The 20806-nt window shown below is 29.1% G+C and overlaps 1 protein-coding gene across 1 annotated transcript; it reads left to right on the top strand.

The window, feature by feature from the left end:
• The first annotated feature begins 14084 nt into the window (after positions 1-14084).
• On the top strand, positions 14085-16029 carry LOC105109669 (polyphenol oxidase, chloroplastic-like). The gene has a single exon (XM_011004447.1). The coding sequence runs from the start codon at positions 14117-14119 to the stop codon at positions 15860-15862; it is 1746 nt and encodes a 581-aa protein (XP_011002749.1). The 5' UTR covers positions 14085-14116; the 3' UTR covers positions 15863-16029.
• The last annotated feature ends 4777 nt before the right edge of the window (positions 16030-20806 follow it).

Genomic DNA, 20806 nt, shown 5'->3' with positions numbered 1-20806 from the left:
TCGAGATATGGGTTGAATATTGAACAGTATTTGGGTTGCAGGACAGATTCAAACTTTTACGTTGTTGCTAAGATTTGGACTTTTAAAAAACAGAATTGAGTCTTGACTTTCATGAAAATTTTAGGCTTATGTCTTAACTTTCCATCCATATAAAAAAAACCTAAATCTGAGATCTACAGCTCTAGATATGACCCAATTACTGAACGGTGTTCCAATTTGGACTGCACCAACATCTCTTTTTTAAGTTTGACCATCTTTTTATCCTTTCTATCATACCCTTGCGGTGGAGCGCGGTGGAGCGATGATCCTCAATTAATTTTAGGGTCTTTTGTTTTGATTTATGGATAAAGAAGTCGTCACCTAGTATTTTAATCACTAATAACCCTAACTAGTCTTTTAAGGATTCTGAGGAAATGGACTGGTTACGTAAAGGGAAGGTATTAGCACCCTTAATATGCCATACCTAATGTAAGCTGCTTGGTGTTTGATTTGCTTTATAATTTCAATAGTGTTGGTGTTTTCTAATCCCATCAGTTTTTCTTGATTTGATTCAAACTAAATTTATTAAGATAGAAATCAAAGGAGATTCCATGTGCCTTAAAAGCTCAATTTCACTTAGTATTTCAAGAGTTTGCAACTTGTAAATCGCAAAAAGAAGGGATAAAAATTTAGAAATCTAGGGCACTTTAAAAGCCTATTTTTGCCTTAGTATTTTATACTCTTATGGCTCATAAACCGTGGAGTAAAAAATTAAAATGTCCTCAATTATAATCAGCACTTCTTTCAAGGATGTGTGATGACTTATTATTCATAGAAAATTATTTTGGATATTTACAACTTAAGGTTTCTTTATCTAAATATTAACAATGAATAATAAAAAATTGTTCCTACTAATATTTTGGATATTAATCCCTTTGGGATCTCTTTATCCAAACATTAATGGTGAATAATAGATGAATTTTCTCTAAAATCAGAGTTTTATTTTTATGGAATATTAGCCAATAACCTTTGGAGTTTTACAAACATGTTGTAAAATCCATAAATGCAAGAAAATAATTTTCGTTGTATTTAAGAAATCCATGTGAAAACACAATTTTTGAAACTTCCAATATTTTTTGCATAAAAAAAGCGTTTAAAACATGTTAGGGTATTGGTCGCATGCAACACATAATAAAATATTTTTTTGATATATATGTATATTTGTCACATTGCGTCGAAAACTAGGTATTCTACATACGAGATTGATATTTTTTTACAACATAAAAAAAAATTCAGATGTTGAAATAAATATGCTAGAAAATCATAAATCTCTTTTTCTTTCTTTTATATATATATATATATTAAAAGGAAATAGTAGGTCCGACCAGGTCACTTGCCTTAATAAGGGACCTGGTTGGACACAAAATTTCAACAACCGTTCAAGTGAATTATAATTCACTTAAACAATAACCATAAAAGGATGCATAGTAACATATATAATTAAAATGCAAAGCGAAAAGAATGCACTTACCTGGCGCTAAAACAGGTGAAGGAGAAGACACTGCAGATGTTGCCCGCTGGCTACTGGTTCTGGTGGAAAAAAAAACAATGGCCATGCTGGTTTTGGCCTCTTTTCCTTGCTTATTTCTAATTTCTTCTCTTTTCTTTCCCTCTTTCTCTATTTTACTTTCTTTTTCCTTTTTTCCTTTTCGTAGTAACAAATAGAAACTTCTTCTGTTCTTTATGTTTATTTGCTACTCCCTCTATTCTCTTTGTGTTTTTCTGTTGCTCCCTCTTTTCCTTCTCCTATTGCCTGCCTCTCGGTAGAGATGGTGATGAGCACGTGTTATGCTGGTTGAGTTCACGCCCTTGTCTTTATGTTTTTTCTGCTTTCAACAGTGTTGTTATCGGCTCTCTCTCGTTACTCTTCCTTCATTTCTCTCTTTTCTGTCCTACTTCCTTTCTTCTTTTTCTTCCCTTTTTTCTCCCCTCTTTAGGTCAGCAGAGGCAGCGTATATATAGTCTATACAAAGTTCTTATTAGGAAAGATTTAATACATTAATCTAGAATGCAAATCCCAGCTGATTTGCAGCCAAATAATTAAAATGAGGAAACTACAATATTCTCATTAACACATCATCCCAGCCATCTATGTTAGGGATAAAATCCCAGCCATTAGATGATGGTGAGGTTCTTCTCTTTATGGCATTTTACAGCTGTCAAAAGCTGTTGTTTTCTATGAATTATAGTTGCACAAAAACGTGATTTTCCTTATTTGGTTTGGTAGAAATCCCATCATTTATGATGATCCAGCGCTCTCCCTAGCATCCAATATCCTTCTTCAATTAAATTCCTCATTTTAGCACTTTTTAATTCAGTCTTTAGTCCAAAAAAATCCTTCAAATCAAGCCTTGCTTTTACACTAGATATTCAAACAGGAATATCTTAAGCTTTTGATATCAAAATCAATAGATTCAATTGATCTATGTGTCAAGGACTACAACTTTGATGAAGGAGTCGAAGTGAGATAAAATTGTTTTAGAAAATAAAATCTGGTAGTAATCTAGTTGATTAAAAAAGGTCTTTTAATCTAATTCAGAAACTGATAATGCCAAGAATCCCGATATAACAAAGAATATGATCTAAAAACAAATCAATAAAATTTATGACAGAAATAGAGTTTTTTAGTGCAAAACTCGGGCCAGGATCTTGGCAGAAATCTCTGCTTTCACGTTGGATATTTAAATGAGAACATCTTAAGCTTTTGATATCAAAATTAAGCGACTCAAAAGTCTAAATTTTATCAATGCGTCCAAGACTACAACTTTGATGAAGGAATCAAAGTGAAATAAAATCGTTTTAGAGAACAGAATCTGACAGTAATCTATTTGGTCAAAAATATTCTTGATCTGACAATGTTAAATATCCAAATCTGACTTAGAGTCTGCCCTAAGAATAGTGACCCCTAGGACCCAATAAAGGTGTAGGTCAATTTTTTAACCTATCGTGATGACAAAATATAGCTAGGATGGTCAGATATCATACGAAACCAAGTCAGAATCAGAGCCTAAGTTGGAACAAAAAATTACAACAGCAACAAAACTAATTTTTTTAGTTCAAATTCTAAGGAATTTATCCAACCTTAAAGATCAGATGAAGAAGGAATGAATTTAGCATTATGAAGACTCTTGATCAATCTAAAAAAACCTGATGATTTTGGCAGCAAAGGAAAAGGATAAAGAGAGCAGAAAATAGCTCAAATAGGGTTTTGAAAAAATATTTCTTTTTTTGGTTTTGTCATTCTTCCAGCAAACATGAGTTAAACTCCTACACTCAGTTCAAAAGAGGTCTACACCGTCTCTAGCACGTGGGGTCCAAAAATGAGTAACAATACTTTGAATTTCAATACTTCAACTCATCAATTAATCCTTTTATTTATGTGATAGGCCTGCATTTAAGATGAACATTTACAATAAATTAAAGGTACTTTATGGTATCAGACTTATTATTATAAAACATGTTTTAGTTAAGGAGTTATTGATATTTCAAGTGCAAAATGATGATATAAAACCTTGATAAAAATACACTTTTAAGTACTAATCAATAAAGAAATTTATTTCATGTATATTTTCAATTATTCTTGTTTTATTTTGAAATATTTCATATATATTGCACAAGTTCAAAAAGGCATCCAAATCATAGATCTACAAATCATATGCAGAGCATAAAACTAAGATAGAGTTCAAATCAAACATGAACTTACTGCAATCCAAGCACTCTTTCGAGTTTTGACCCATATCTCAAGTGTCAGAAGTCCAAACATTAAAAGATCAGCTTTGTTGGAAAGAATATTTGAATTTATACAATATCTTTAGAAATAGAGTTTTAATTTCCATGTTTTTGACCCCAAATTTGACCCCAAGGAGGGAAACCAAAGTTCTTCCCATTCTTAAAAAAGAAAAAAAAGAGCAAGAATATAGAGATATTCTTTTGAGAGCAACGACAACCATAGAGTGGTACCCTAAAATACCACAAAAAGAAGAGAAGAGTGGTATGAAGAATATATGAGAATAAAGCAAAATAGAGGTGGATAAATTAGAATAGATTGGAAGATGTCGAGCAACTCTACTACCAACCCCTAGTTTTGAGTGATATTCATTGTATCAAGTTTGTTTTTGGCCATGGATTAAACTCTTATTTCAGGATTTTTTTTTATGTAACCTAACTATGAATAAATGAACAATTTCTTTAATTGAATTAATACAATAGTTGTTGAGTGTTTCATTATATACTTAACGTTTATGTATGTTTGGTCAATATTTGCATGATTTAGGATTCAATTTGAGACTAAAAAGTAATAATTATTTTAATCATTGTTTGAAATATCTTAAGGAATCTATAGAATATATATATCTTTGGTGTTTTTGTAATCCTTAAAGATTTTAAGATACTTAATAAATTTTGACAAATTCAAGAATTTTGTAAAGTATATAAAGTTTGCTTATTGAAATATATCATTGATTCACGACATAGATTAATATTTAAATTAGAAAAATCTGATTATCAACCCTAATAATTTATTCAATTAAAAATATTTAAATAGAAATAATTACAGTAAATAAAAAATCATAGAATTTATTAGAATTGAATTTAATAACACTTAATTAGTTGATTGTTGCATTTAATCATTAATTTTTATTTTATAAATTATTTTATTTAATTTCTTAAATAGATTACAATTTAAATTTTTTGAAAGCTACAGTAAAGTTTTTACAACTTTCCATGGTACGATACTCGTTATTTTATGACTTCTAACATTCATGCACCCGCAAAATAAACCAACGGATACACTTGTGGGGACTTTAGTGCCTCGATCTGCTGGTGATCTTGTTACCATGGATAGTGTCAGGATTGGGCTCTGCTACCATTTTATTTTCTTTTGTACTTTTTGCTTTTTCTTGTTTTTTCTGTTTCCATCTTTGAATTCGGTGAGCCTTGTCTCTCTTCTTTAAAGATGCTCAATTAATGGACGGATGATTTTTTAGATTTGATCACCCAAAATCACGTGAAAGTAATTTTTCACACGTTTTCTCTTATATATATATATATAAACTATCTTCCTCTAATGTCAGGATAGTGTCCGGATTGGGCTCTGTTACCATTTTCATTTCTTTTGTACTTTTTGCTTTTTCTTTTTTTCTCTGCTTCCATGTTGGAATTCGGTGAGTTTCGTCTCTCTTCCTTGAAGATGCTCAATTAATAAAGCTAGCCGGACATCTCGTATAAATAAAAAATAATTCGAATACCCTACATAAATAAAAAAAAACTTAATTAATGGACCAATAATGGAAGATGCTCAGTTAATAAAGCTAGCCCGGACATCTCGTATAAATAAAAATAATTTGAATACCCTATATAAATAAAAAAAAAAACTTAATTAATGGAGCAATAATCTTTTAAATTTGATGACCCGTATGTGTGTGTATATATATATATATATATAAACTATCCTCTTCCAAACTTTCAACCATGGATATATAAATTATCCGTTTATTTTTTTATAAATATAAATGTTTGAGCTAATTTGTATGTATTTTAATTAATTTAATAAATTTTAAAATTAATAATTATATAAGTTTCTTGTAAATTTAAAATTTATGAAACTCAAATTAATAATATTTAAAAAATAAATTTAAAATGTGAGTAATTAAGATATACCTCTCAGGTTATAGTTAGTGGTTTTTATATTTATGTTATGATGCGGGTAATATTTTTTCTAATCTTAAAAAATAATAAAATAAATGGAGATGATAATATATTAGACAATATTTTAAAAAAAAATCAATAATCTAATTTAATTAAAAAAATTAAAAAGAAACTAAACCCGATAAATAAAAAAATGTTAAAAGACCTTAATCTTTTTAAAATAAGTTAAAAATTCTATATAAAGGGAAAAAAATACAAAGTTCAATATCTAATTATATCAAATGTCAAATGATGAAATTAAAAAACATGATTTTAAAAAAACAACAACAAATGATCTTGAATGAATTTTCTAAACTTGAGCTATTCCCTTAAAATCCTATCTCGTTAAATTCTAAATTCAAGGTTAATTAAGTAGCTCAATTTAATAATAAGAATGAAATAAAAAATTTTAAAAAAAACTTGCTAATTTAAAATAACAATAATAAAAAATAAGAATAAAATTTGATGTGCCACTATAATGGAGGATGAAATTGTTAAAAAAAAACAATTAAAAATATCTAAAATAAAATAAATTACAATAAAAAATAAGTATTAAATTTGAAAAGAAACAAATTAATTAAGAATAAAATCAAAAAACAAATTCAATTATATAAACTAATTCAAATTAAAATTTATAATTAAAATAATAATAATCAAATTTTAAAAAGAAATAAATTGATGGTTGCTGTGAAATGCAGCAAGGGAAGGAATTGAAACCAGAAAGAAAAAGAAAAGAAGTGGAAACAAAAAAAGAGTCAGTCATAGCCAAACCATTGATATAATATTTTTATCTACATAATATGACTTACAATAAACTATTGTCGTGAGAATTCAGCAAGGGAAGGAATTCAAAAGTTTGAATGATTTAAAATAAGCAGGAAAAATTATATTTATTAAGTCTAAAATATATTTATTTATTATTTAAGAAAAATAAGTTATTTCGTTATAAGTATTGTTTCTTAAATTAAAAAAAAAAACTAATCACAATCTTGAAAGAAAGTTTTAACAAAATTAAAAATTAAAAAAAATAACAAAAATAGTAATCTAACTTTTTTTTATTAATTTATAATAAAGAATTACAAATTAGAAATCTTATATTTGTTGAATATTTATAATCACAAATTTAAAAATAATTGATCCAGAGATGAACTTGTTAAAAGCAGGCATAACTTTGTTGCTGTATAATCATGGCAGATTGGGGGGGTGGGGCGGCGGCGGCATAGGCGGCTTTTCTACTTGAAAATGTTCAGGCTTTGTCTTGTTTTTTTCTCATTGGTGAGTTGCATTATTTTCGCTTCATAGGTTCAATTAATGAACCGTATCCCACTGTTTTCTTTAAAGACATTAGTAGACATAACATCAATGTTTTTATTTTTTATTTTTCAGATGCTTTCTCTATTCAATAAAATAACTAAGTTTCTAACATAGCTGTAAAAGAGATTTGTCTAATTTTTTGTATTTAGATTCGAACCTTATCGTGTATGTCTGTTATTCCTGTGGTGACTTACTTGTTTATTAGGCTTGTAGGATATTTAATGGACCATAAGAATTAGTGGTGTACGTAAACTGGTCCAGAAACCCCACGTAAATAAAAAAAAATAACTATTGAAAATACCTCCCATTTTAATCTTATCCGACGAAGGAAATGAAGAGGACAAAAGATGTGGGGGTGCAAAAGAAAAAGAGAACAGAGAAGCTCATTTTAATCTTATCCGACGAAGGAAATGAAGAGGACAAAAGATGTGGGGGTGCAAAAGAATATATATATATATATATATATATATATATATTATATTCTCCATTGCAACTTGTTTTAATATTCTATAGGAGTCAAAAAGAATGGTAAAAGGAAAAGGAAAACAAAGAGAGGAAGTATTAACCTTTTCAAATGCTAATATTGACACTAAGGAAATGTTATAGAACAAGAATAAAACGCTGCACATCCAATGTTTTTAAGAAATTAATGGATACAAATATACAATATATGTTATTAATTTATACTTTGCCTTTGAACATAGATAATACATTACATTTCATTGATCAGTTACTTTAATTAAAAACCCAGCAATGCCATGAGAGGAAAAAAAACAATAAATAAAAGCAAGAAAGAGATGAATAAGAATGCAAGCTTTTTTTATTATTTCGGTGGGGCAGCACAATCATATAATTGCCAAATATTTTGAAAACAAGGTCACATGTTAGCATGAGTAAGAAAAGAGAAGCAAACTTTTGAAGTATTAGTAAAGTTTTGAGTTTATTTTTTAAAAATATTAGTTTAAGTATTGTAAATTTTAAATTTTTAAAAAATTTATATAGTTATTAATTTAAAAATTTTAAATAATTAATTAAGATATATATTAACTGAGTTGAATATCTACAATTAAAAAAACATAATAAAAATTTAAAAGTTTTTCTTTTTAATAATTCAGTTATTGAAAAAAAATAAAAGATAAAACACCAATACAAACTCAAAAATCTCAATTAAACCATATCCATTTACTTCAACACTCACTAAACAAAAAAATATTCAAAATTCAAATTTTTTTAGATTAATACGAGTGTTCAAGTTAGCTTACATATATTATAATTGATTTTATAAATTTTAAAATTAATAATTATATAAATCTTCAAAATACATTATATAAACAATTAAAAACTCAAACATCATACTTAAAAAAATATATAAACCTTCTAATCCTAAATTCTTACCCCTAGCAATCCAATCTTTACTTGTTAATTATGATGACCCTCGGGTAAATAAAACACTATTTCTCATGATTGGGGACATCCGCAAGTGGAACTACACATGCCTACCATAACTCTATATTATCATAGAACCAAAAAGTCAAACATCCTAGAAAACAAACAAAATAAATAAATAAATAAAGTCATTTCACACTTCACCTTCATTGTTCCCCAGTAGAATTTACCATCCTGCTCTTCCTAGTCCTCGATTCGTAGCCATCACTTTTTAAAACCCACCAAGCAACAAAAGCAGCAGCCCATGTCGACAAAAACTTGAAGAATCGTGCTTTCAAAATAGAGAAGTGCGAGAAGAAAAATGCGAGACAACCAGAGAGGCAGAAGTGGGGTTGGCTGTGAAAAGGGTTGAGAGGAGGAAGGGGGTGCAGGTTGTACAGTGAATTTTTGGATTTGAGGATTTTTAAGACACTTTTCTATTTATACTTAGGTTAAGTTAATAATATATTTAATTTTTTGGTTTTATAATTCTGGTCCGATCTGATTCAATTAATTTTAAATTTTTAAAATCAAAACTAAATAGAATTGATTTTTTATTTTTGTTTTTGTTTTTTAATAGGTTATTTTTATTTAAGTAACAATATTTCATTGTATTCTTGTTTTTATCTCTAAATAGCTAGAAACGAAAGGAGAGGAAAATACTCCAATTAAGGTATTTTCCAATCATGATATTGTTAAACTTGGTTTTTATGTGTTCAATTGACAATCCTTAACATGGCTGAAGAAAAAATATCAAGACTTCAATAATATATTGAGTTTTCTTTATTTTATTTTTTTTGGTTGGGTTTTGAAGGAGTTTTTGCCGATTACGATGTATCTTAAGACAGAAAATGAGTTTATAGAGATTGTTAGCGTAATGTTTTGGTGTGCAGAGAGGAAAATGAAAGATTTTGATTTGTATGACCAAAACTATAGTCTCGTAATTTTCTAGCAACTAAATGGTCATTAAAAATATTAATTAATTGGTCAGATTTTTTTAGGAAAAATAATAGCTATTTTTTTCTTTGCCTCTATTCTTTTAGAAATTACAATTTATATTTTTAAAATTTATGAGTTCGTAACTTTATAACATGTTAAAAAAAGTCAACGAAAATTATTCAACCTTTATTCATAACACTTAATAACTATTTCGTATCCTTCTATTATGCAAAACATAGTTGATTTTTCATTGTTAACATTACAGAAGGTAAACCACTCAAACACTTGAACACCCTTTATTCAACCTCTATTGTAAGAGATAATGGCGAATTTAGCTCTTCTTAAGAATAAAAAAGTATTTCCTCCAGACATCCATCGAAATATCAAAACAGCACATCCTGACCAATTCACATCAAACCACTTCAAATTTATAAGTCTCATAAAAAAATAAGAGGGAAAAATTCATTCTTTTATTTTACAATCTTAAAGAAGGCAAACAAAATAACCAATTCTTGAATACTCCAAACCAAATGTTATCACTACTAAATTCAAAGAATAAATAATTAATTAATAACTTAAGATGACTGATAAAGGAATTTAGTAGCATGCATATTTTTCACTATTTATTTTTGATTTTAAAATATTTTGGATGTGTTGCACAAGATAATCAAAATTTTGGTTTTTTTTTGAACTATTAACCTCGTGGAAAATTAATGTGTTTTCAGATACCAGGTTACTAAGCAGACAGAATCCAGCAGTAAAACCAAACATTGATTTATTGTATGCTACACAGGAAGTTATACAACTCAGTTCTAGATGTTCATCATCATTTTTAAATATATGAGATTAAAGTTTACAAAACATATGAAGAGCGTATAACTTAGTTTTGCTATTTCAAAGAAAAAAAAAAGAGTTAAAAAATAGGGATTGAATTATATCTAAATTTCCTATACTTCAAATACTGTCTTGGTTTATGGCTCTTATCTCAAGTCTTAGAGATCCAAAAATTACAAGATCAGTTTCATTAGAAAGAAGATTCAATTTCTACAATTTCAAAGATCTTTGAATTCACACGTTTCCTCCCTCAAATTTGGCTTTCAATGTCTGGGTAAAAAGGAATTTAAATCAGAAAAGAAAATTGTCTTTATTCAAGCGGGGTAAAAAGGCTGCAATTAAAAGATAAAAAAGGGTATGTAAAAAGAGGCATGCATAGACAAACCCTAAAAGAGACTAAAGAATGAATGAGAGGCGGCACAAAGAGAGACAAAAAATAAAGGAAAAAATAAAGAAGATTTGGAGGACACCTATCTATTCCACTGTCACTCTCTGCTTTTGAGTGATGTACATCATATCAAGTTTTTTTTTTAATTTAACTATGAAGCAGACTTTTTTTCTAAATTTTTTGAATTAACCTTATTATGAATATATGAATAATTTTTTTGATTGAATTATTACATTAAATTGTTGAGTATCTCATTCTATATGTAATGCTTGTGTATTTTTGGCCAACATCTACAAGATTTAGAATTCAATTTGAAACTGAGAAGTGATAATTGTTTTAGCTATTATTTGAAATATTTTAAGAAATCTATAGGATAGAGATGTCCTAGGAAATTTTGTAATTGTTACAGGTTTTACGGTACTTAATAAAGTTTGACAAGTTCAGAACTTTTGTAGAGTATATGAAATTTGCTTGTTGGAATAATTCATTGATACTCAAGAGAGATTAATTTTTAAATTAGAAAAACTTGATTATCAATGTTAGGAGTAATTAATTCAAATGATAAAGTTCACATAAAAATAGTTACAGTAAATCAGAAATCTTAGAACTAGTACAATTGAATTCATTAATATTTAATTAATTAGTTGTTTGTTTTTAATCATTAATTTTTTTTTATAAACTATCTCATTCGATTCCTCAAATAAATCATAATTTAAAAGATTTTGATAATTAATAATATTTTTTTACAAATACTCGTGAGACGATACTCTACTCATCAATTTATTATTTATTACGATTCTTGCACTTGCAAAATTAATCAACAATGACAAAATACAAACTTTTACCAACAAAACCCTAGAATTATAACATATTTGTCGTAACAATAATCAAAATAATCATATTTGTCGTAACAATATAGAGGTCCTATAGATCAAAGCAAATTTGTACTAGGAGTGTTTAAGTATGGACCCATTTATTTAAGCAATTTGTACTGAGCCATCAAGTTCTAAATCTTAAACCTAATTCTAAAGTTTTTAATAGTTGCTTCAAGCATACATTCTTCCTTAACAAATAACCTCTTCAATTATGAAGAGAAGGGGGACAAGAAAAATCTAAAAGAAAATCTAACATGAAAAATAATTTTAATATCATAACAACAATAAAAAAAATTCCTAACAAAAATAATAGATTGGAAGGAGAGAAATGAAAAGGAGCACATAATGAACAAAGAGTAGAAGACAAAGGGAAGAAACATTAGAAGGGTTAGAGGTGGTGACAAACATTTTGCATTTAGGAATGGAATAAAAAAATAATAAAGATTTTTTTAATTATCTTGTATATAATTACCAAGGGAAATTGATTTTGTTGGCAAATGGTAAGAAATAGTTGAAAAAAATAAGAAATAAATTAATTTTTTATAATTATTTAAGGGTGCAAACTAATCTCTCAATGATGGTATTAGTAATAGTTTTATTAAGCTAATTCTTTCAGTAAGTATTAGCAATTTAATTTTTTTTTTCAATAAAGGCTTTTTAAAGTGGTGAGTTTCTTTCAAACTACTTAAGTGTGATTAATTCTTAATTTTCAAACTTTTATATTCATGTATTTATTTTAATTTATCAACTTATATTTTGAGGTTTTTAATTGGCGAGACTCCAAGATTTGTATTGTTTTTCAAGTTTTAATGACTCTATTATCATATTAATTTTAATATGTGAATTTGAGTTTCATATAAAAGACTTGAATGTTATCATGGATGATATATTTGAATTAATCTTTTGTATTACTCTTCAATTTAAAAGAAAAGAAGATGTGTCATTGCTCAATATTGGTTGCGCTTTGTAAGAATGATAGTTCACTGCATCTCTTTTATAACACTAATAATGGTGCTCGTTTATAACCTTTTGTTCTTCTTCTATTTAATGGGTGATCCAATGCGTCTTAAGCTAAATAATAGAGATAGTTTGTTCCTATTACATAATTATAATTGAGAAAAAATATAGTCCTTGAAAGTCAAACCTTGAGAAAGTTATCGGATACACAACTTCCAATCTAAACATGCTTTTGCAATTGATCTTGTCAATTTACACCAGAGACAAACCAGAAAAATAGTATTTGGGGTTCCAATTGAATAATCTATGATTTCTAGGTGAAAACATGTATTTTTGATAAAATAAACTTTGAGTTGGAGGGTTCAATTACAAAATTTTAAAATCTTCGAGCTAAAATTTTAAAATCAAATTACGACATGTTTTTTTACCTTTGGAGAAGATCCGATTCGTGACATGCTTAGTGTCGACAAAATGCATACTTTCATGATTTAACATTTTTATCTATTTGTTTTTCTTTTCATCTTTGACTCGTATGGCCATTATTATAGTGTCGACCTCTTTCTAATCATGTTTTGTAATTTTTAATGCCAAGAGATTGGTTTGATGATTATAGAGGTTACATCCATTATTAGCAGGCTAACATAAAGGACGTTTTTTTAAAATTACCCTAGAAATTTTTTTAAGGATATTTAAAAATGTAGTAGTTGTTATTTTTTAAAATATTTTTTGTTTGGAAATATAATAAAATATTTTTTATTTTAAAAAAATTATTTTTAACACTAACATATTAAAATAATTTTAAAATATTAAATAAATTAATTTAAAATATTTTTTTAAAAATACCAAAACAAACATCATTAAAATGAAATACAGATGCTGCAACTTTTGATAAACAAGGTTTATCTGAGACTAGTGTTCCACTCAGGGATATCATCACTTGAGATTCGAGTGCCTTTTCTCCTGTCCCACATGCTCACAAAGCTATAGCTGTGGAAAAGGCATCGAAGATTAATGCCCCTTGTCCACATCCTCAGAAGGCTCAATGAATTTTTGAATCTGACCACATAAATGCAATAAGTTGGCTGTAAAAGGACACCGACGACAGAACATTGATGATGCATAATTTCATGTACGTTCCTCTGAGGCTGTGTCCTGTAATTTGCAATAGTGATTTTATTTGAAAATATATTAAATAAAACTTTTGATATTAAAATATTAAATATATTAAATATTAATTTTTTTATATAAATATAATTTTTAAAATAAAAACTATCGTAATCCTAAATTTGTATTAACTGGTTGCCTCTATTAGCGTCTTTCAATTCAAATAGATTTTTTTTTTTATTAATATAAGTATTTAGTTAACGTTTTTCAATTTAAATGGACTTTTTTTAATTAGGATAAGTATTCAGGTTAATTTTTACATATTTTAATTAATTATATAAATTTTAAAATTAATTATCATATAAATCTTTAATATTTTTGAAAAGATTCAAACTTATAATCATACCAATAAAAAACAATTTTTGAATAAAATGATTTAAGGATCACATTCACTCGGATTGAGATTATTTTAATGGAAGCCACAGTAGTCGCTTTACCATAGACATTTCTGATAAAAGGTATCCAAGAATCCTTTACCCCCACACCAAACCAAGCTATGGCTTCCTGTATCTCTCTTTCCAGTAGCATCCCTTTAGCAGCATCCTCTTTCTTGCCTTCCTTCCCAGAAACACACCGAGTTTCCAGAATTACAAAGCCAAACCGTCACAATATCCCGATTGTTTCTTGCAAATCAGGCAAAAATGATAACGAACAAAACCCTGCCACCAGAAGAGATCTGCTCATCGGTCTCGGTGGACTCTATGGAGCAACTAGTCTTAGTGATCCATTTGCCTATGCGAACCCCATTGCAGCCCCAGACATAACCCAATGTGAGCTAGTTACCCTGCCATCCGAAAGTGACCCCTCGAACTGTTGCCCTCCAACATCCACAAAAATCAAAAACTTCGAATTCCCTTCTGCTTCCTCCCCAATGCGCATTAGACCTGCTGCTCATTTAGTTGATAAAGCCTACGTAGCTAAATATGCCAAAGCCATTGCACTGATGAAAAGTCTTCCTGACGATGATCCACGTAGCTTCAAGAGCCAAGCCGACGTTCATTGTGCTTATTGTGATGGTGCTTATCACCAAGCAGGATTTCCTGATTTAGACCTTCAAATTCACTTCTCGTGGCTCTTCTTTCCCTGGCATAGACTCTATTTATACTACTTCGAAAGAATCTTGGGTAAACTGATTGATGATCCAACTTTCGCTTTGCCTTTCTGGAATTGGGATGCCCCTGCCGGCATGCAAATGCCAGCCATTTTTACTGACCCCCAATCACCACTTTATGACCCCCTTCGCGACGCGAATCACCAACCTCCGACACTACTTGATCTTAATTACGCCAAAGGAGATGCGAATCCAGACCCTGCAAAAGCAGAGGAATTGTATGCAAGCAATCTTAACGTAATGTACAGGCAAATGGTGTCCGGTGCCACGAAGCCTACTCTCTTTTTTGGAAAACCATATCGTGCTGGTGATGATCCAAGTCCTGGAATGGGTACAATTGAGACCACCCCACACACTGAGATTCACTACTGGACCGGCGACCCCAATCAAACTAACGGGGAAAATATGGGCAATTTCTACTCAGCAGGGAGAGATCCCATATTTTATTGTCATCACTCGAACGTTGACCGAATGTGGGACTTGTGGAAGAAAATACCTGGAGGCAAGCGAAAGGATATCGAGGATCCTGATTGGCTTAATTCAGAGTTTCTTTTCTGGAATGAGAATAAAGAGCTGGTTCGAGTAAAGGTTAAGGATACTCTTGACACCAAGAAGCTAAGATATGGCTTTCAAGATGTTCCTATTCCTTGGCTGAAAACTAGACCAACACCAAAATTAACAAGGCAGGAAAAATTACGTCGTGCAGCTAAAAAAAGCGTTGTATTAACACCAATTAGTGCATTCCCTGTTGTCTTGGATAAAGTCATAAGTGTGGAGGTTTCCCGGCCAAAGAAATCAAGAAGCGCGACGGAGAAAGAAAATGAAGATGAAGTTTTAGTTATTGAAGGGATTGAGTATGAAGAAAATCAATTAATTAAGTTCGATGTCCTCGTCAACGATGAACCTGATTCACCTGGTGGACCGGACAAGTCCGAGTTTGCAGGAAGTTTCGTCAATGTGCCTCACAAGCATGCAAAAAAATCAAAGACAACCATGGTATTGGGGATTACAGGATTGTTGGAAGATCTGGAAGCTGAAGGAGATGATACCCTTGTGGTGACTTTCGTGCCTCGTTCTGGTGGTGATTCTGTTACCGTTGCTAATGTCAAGATTGAGCTGGTCGCTGACTGATCATGGTGATGAGAGGACATATGCTACCATTTTCTTTTCTTTTTTTTCCTTTGCCTTTTCTTGTTTTTTCTCTTTCTATATTAGTATTCAGTGAGTTTTCTCTTTTTTATTTCAAGATGCTCAATTAATGGACCGCATTTCAATTTGAATACTACAATGGTTTCTTAGATTTGTTGCCAGATGTTGATGAACATAAATAACTAGATCCATATGGTAAAAAATCATTGTCATTTTAGACTTTTTCAATGATACATAAACCTAAAACAATATGGTTTGATAGAAAAAAAACTAAATTTTATCATAAACAAACCCATATCAGATCTCAAATAAATGACTTACCAAGTTGACCCTCGATCTTATATAACTAGGTCTGGATTGACAAAAATAACTAGACTCATACGGTTATAAAAAAAAAAAAAAAAAGGGCGTGATCGATGGAGGACTGGCCAAAGCTACTTTCTTCCCCTCTGCCTCTGTTCTTTGTGCGCTTCTCCTCTAGTCTTGCTTTTCTTTGCTTGGTTTCTTTTTTCTTATCTTGTTCTCCTTGTCTCCCTTAGTGTCTGCCTGGTATTCTTGTGTTGCTCATCCTATTCTCTGGTTTACTTCCTTTCTCTATAGTGCATGTTTCGTCTCTTAGTCTGCGTTTTTTTGTTCCTGTGCTGTTCTATGTGTTGCACCCTTTGCGAGAGCACAGTACTGCTGTGACCCTTCCCGAAGGAGAGAATTAATTTCGAACTCTTTGTTTATGTAAAAAAACAATCTTTTTCTAGTATTATAATTATTAAAAAATCTAACTAATATTTCAGAAATTCTAAGAAAATAGATTGATTACGTGAAAGAAAGATATTAACACTCTTAATATGTTTTATCTAAAGTAAACTACTTAGTGTTTGGTTTGCCTTGCTATGATGCTGGTGTTCTTTAATTAGTTTTTCTAGGATAGTTTTGCTATGATGAATAGGCTTGGATTCCAAGTCTAAAGACAAAAATCCTTTGCCAATATAGATTATACTTTTAGATATATCTATAAAGTGCAAAAACAAATCAATTTAATTATCTTAAATTTGTGTTTGATTTGAACTAAATTTATAACCTATAAATTAAAAGATAGCTAAGATAGAAATCTAAGGAAATTAAATGTGTTTAAAAGCTCATTTTTCCTTAGTATTTCAAGTGTTTGTGACTCGTAAATCACAAGAAAAAGGTATAAAAATTTAGAAATCTAAGAAAATTTAGAGTGCTTTAAAAGCCTATTTTTGCCTTAGTATTTCAAACTTTCACGGCTCGTAAATCGTGGAGCCAAAAAATTAGAATGTCCTCAATTATAATCAACCTTTCTTTCAAGAATATGTGATGACTTATTATTCCTAGAAAAATATTTTGAATATTAACCACTTGGTTTTTTATCAAGACATTAACAGTGAATAACAACATGTTATTACCAATAATATTTTGGATATTAATCCCTTTGAGATTTCTTTATTCAAATATAAATGTTGAATAAAGTAGCATTCCCCAAAATAAGATTTTTGTATTTTTAAAACATTAGCTAACACTTTTTGGAGTTTTACAAACATGTTGTAAAATCCAGAATGCAAAAAAATAATTAATTTTTTGGTGTTTAAGAAACTCATGCTAAAACACATTTTTTATTAATACTTTGATTAGTTTTTTTATATATATAAAAAGAGAAATATTCAAAATATGTTAGGGTATTTGCCGTATACAACAAACGTAAAACATTTCTTTTAGACATTTATATATACATGAAAAAACCATAAAATAAATACACAAAAAAATAATATTATTCATTTTTTAGGGGTGGGTTCGACTCGGCCCATATGGCTGAGCTGAACCCAGAAGGCCTAGCTGAATCACTAGCCCAAACCAATGACCTAATTGGGCACTACTGCAGGTTGCATGCGTGAATTATTCACACATGAACTGCATAGTTAACACGATCAAAAGATTAATGTCTTCTTTCAAGTGTAGGAGTATAGAAGTAATAAATAATTGGCAAGACTGGGGTCAAACCACAGAGAGGTTAATTGTATAAATTATAAACAACAACAACAATAACAACAACAACAACAATAATAGAAGAAGAAGAAGAAGAATAAAAAATTGATGAGAACTTTGAGATGGAAAATCAATAATAATAATAATAATAATAGAAGAAGAAGAAGAAAAGAAGAAGTTGATGAGAACTTTGAGATGGAAGATTAATGTGAGGATTAAATAATGATAACAACAAATGTGAAAGTTAGAGGATCCACTAATAGTATTTCAAATAAGTATAGTATAAACTCTTATTATTCAACTAGAAATCACACACAAAGAAGGTTCCAATGGATTATAAATTGTTAACATGATTACATTAGTTATTTTATTCGAATAATGCTAATACTTGTAAATGTTGTCAGGTATTCATGATTATAACTTATGTTAAAAACAAATCAAGTTCCTTTCATAGCACAAGTGTCAGTTATACCATACGGTTGGGCTATAAAACTACCAAATATTTATTGTACTAAGTGTTATACAACACAAATTTAGATTAACCATTTAACAAGCAAAGTATTAAAAGTAAACAAGATAACAAATACAAAACATGTTAGTATCAAACATTAAAGTATATATTGAGTTTACACTATACTTATTCTTACACCATTGATGTAATATTTTCACCTTGACATAATAAACTTAACTAAATATAATGAAAGAGAGAAATATAAATAAACAAGATAAGAACATAAATAAGATAAAAGTTAACTAAGTAAAGGAAATGAAATGAAAGGTATAAATAAGATATTAATGAAAGCAAAACTTAAGCATCCCAAAAATACAAAGAGAAAAAGTAAGAGCATGATCTTAATCTGGAAACTAAGATGTCTAAATGCATAAAAAACACCTCCTTTTAAAGGCCAAAATTGAGAAGCATTGATTTGATGACTAATTGATGAGTGGGTGACCATATCTTGACTTGGTGATAATCCTTATCTTCTTGTTTAAATAAAACATCATTGATAACGTCAAAATTTGAACCAGAACTACACATGAAAGTTCTATCTCAGTTTTCAGGAAAAAAAAATTGAGGTCATTTGGACTTCTAGAACTCAAGATATGGGCTGAACACTGAACAATGTCTAGGCTGCAGGACATATTTAGACTTCTTTGTTGTTGCTATAATTTGGACATGCAAATAGTCTTTTTAAATCTTATAAAAGTTAAATGCCTATGTCTTACCTTTTCATCCATATAAAGTAGACTTAAATTCAAGATTTACAGCTTTAGATATGACTCAATTACCAAATAGTGTTCTTGTTTGGACTGCACCAACATTTTTTTTTTTTAAAGTTTGGTCATCTCTTTCTCCTTTCAAATTCAATACTTAAACTCATCAATCAATCCTTTCATTTATATGCTAGGCTTGCATTTAAGATAAATATTTACTACAAATTAAAGGTATCTTATATTATTAGATATGTTATTATAAAACATGTTTTAGTTAAAAAGTTATTAATACTTCAAGTATAAAATGATTATATAAAACTTTGATAAAAATACATTTTTAAGTACTAATCACACCCCCTAACCAGCTTATTACTAGTCCCTAGCAATCAAAGCATTAAAATAGAAAAATAATTTGCAATTTCCATAAATCAAGGTATTCATCATTTAACTGTCATTAATCTATCTAGATAAACAAACTCTCATTAAATTTATATATCTTCTCAATACCTCTTAAACAAGATATTAATAAATCTTTATTTTGTACTTAATATATCAACACATAGTTATAGGGCTTTACTTGGAAGAAAATAAAATTTTTGTTCTAATGTTTAAGGTTAACTTCCTTGGGTTGGGATTATTATCCTTTTCTTCTCTTTTTTTCTTTTTTATTTTATTAATATATATACATATAACTTAAAACACAATGCATCTTTAACCCATGTAACAAGCTTTCAGCTAATGACTCTCAAACTAGTTGGTCTTAGAGCATTAGGTGTTGAGACATCCTTTCGAGTTTAATAACTGGGTTATAGATACTGATATGTAGATAGTGCAATGTTTGATTCCCTTAAGTTTTTTTCCTCAACTCATGTACTAAGCGTTGGGCCAATAGCTTTCAAGTCAGTTAACTTTAGGGTATTAGGTGTTAAAACACCCCTTTGACTTAATTGCTTAAGTTAGGGAGGCTAAAAAACCAAACTTATCTATGTTTTTATTATCATTATTTTTCTTGTTTTTGTTTTTTTTTTTTAATTTATATACTATCCCTTTAATTTAGTTGTTACTGACACGACTAAAAGATTAATATCTTCTCCCAAGTGCGGAAGTGTCGAAATAATAAATAACCCGATAAGACTGGGGTTGAACCACAGGGAGGTTAATTGTATAAATTATAGATAATAATAATACAATAACAACAATAAAAGTAACAACAACAACAACAATAATAATAGTAGTAGTAGTAGTAGTAAAGAAGAAGTTGATGAGAACTTTGAGATGAAAGATTAACGTAAAAATTAAATAATGATAACAATAAATGTCAAGGTTAGAGGATCCACCAAAGGTATGTCAAACAAGTATAGTATAGACTCTTATTATTCAATTGAAAACTACACACAAAGGAGGTTCTAATCAGATTATAAATTATTAACATGATTATATTAGTTATTTTATTCGAATAATGCTAATACATGTAAATGTTGTCAGGTATGCATGAATATAACTTATGTTAACAACAAATCAAGTTCATTTCATAGCACAAGTGTCGGTTATACCATACGGTTCGGCTATAAAACTGCCAAGTATTTATTGTACCAAGTTTTATACAACATAAATCTAGATTAACCATTTAACAAGCAATGTATTAAAAGTGAACAAGATAACAAATACAAAACATGTTAGTATCAAACATTAAGGTCCATGTTGAGTTTA

Source organism: Populus euphratica, unplaced genomic scaffold (genome assembly GCF_000495115.2).
Source record: "Populus euphratica unplaced genomic scaffold, PopEup_1.0 scaffold440.1, whole genome shotgun sequence".
NCBI lineage: Eukaryota > Viridiplantae > Streptophyta > Magnoliopsida > Malpighiales > Salicaceae > Populus > Populus euphratica.
The sequence above is the reverse complement of the archived record's forward strand: the minus strand, read 5'-3'. Positions and strand labels throughout refer to the sequence as shown.

Bases quoted from the DNA above. Each gene is read 5' to 3' on its own strand.
- LOC105109669 (XM_011004447.1), top strand. From the start codon at position 14,117: ATGGCTTCCTGTATCTCTCTTTCCAGTAGCATCCCTTTAGCAGCATCC.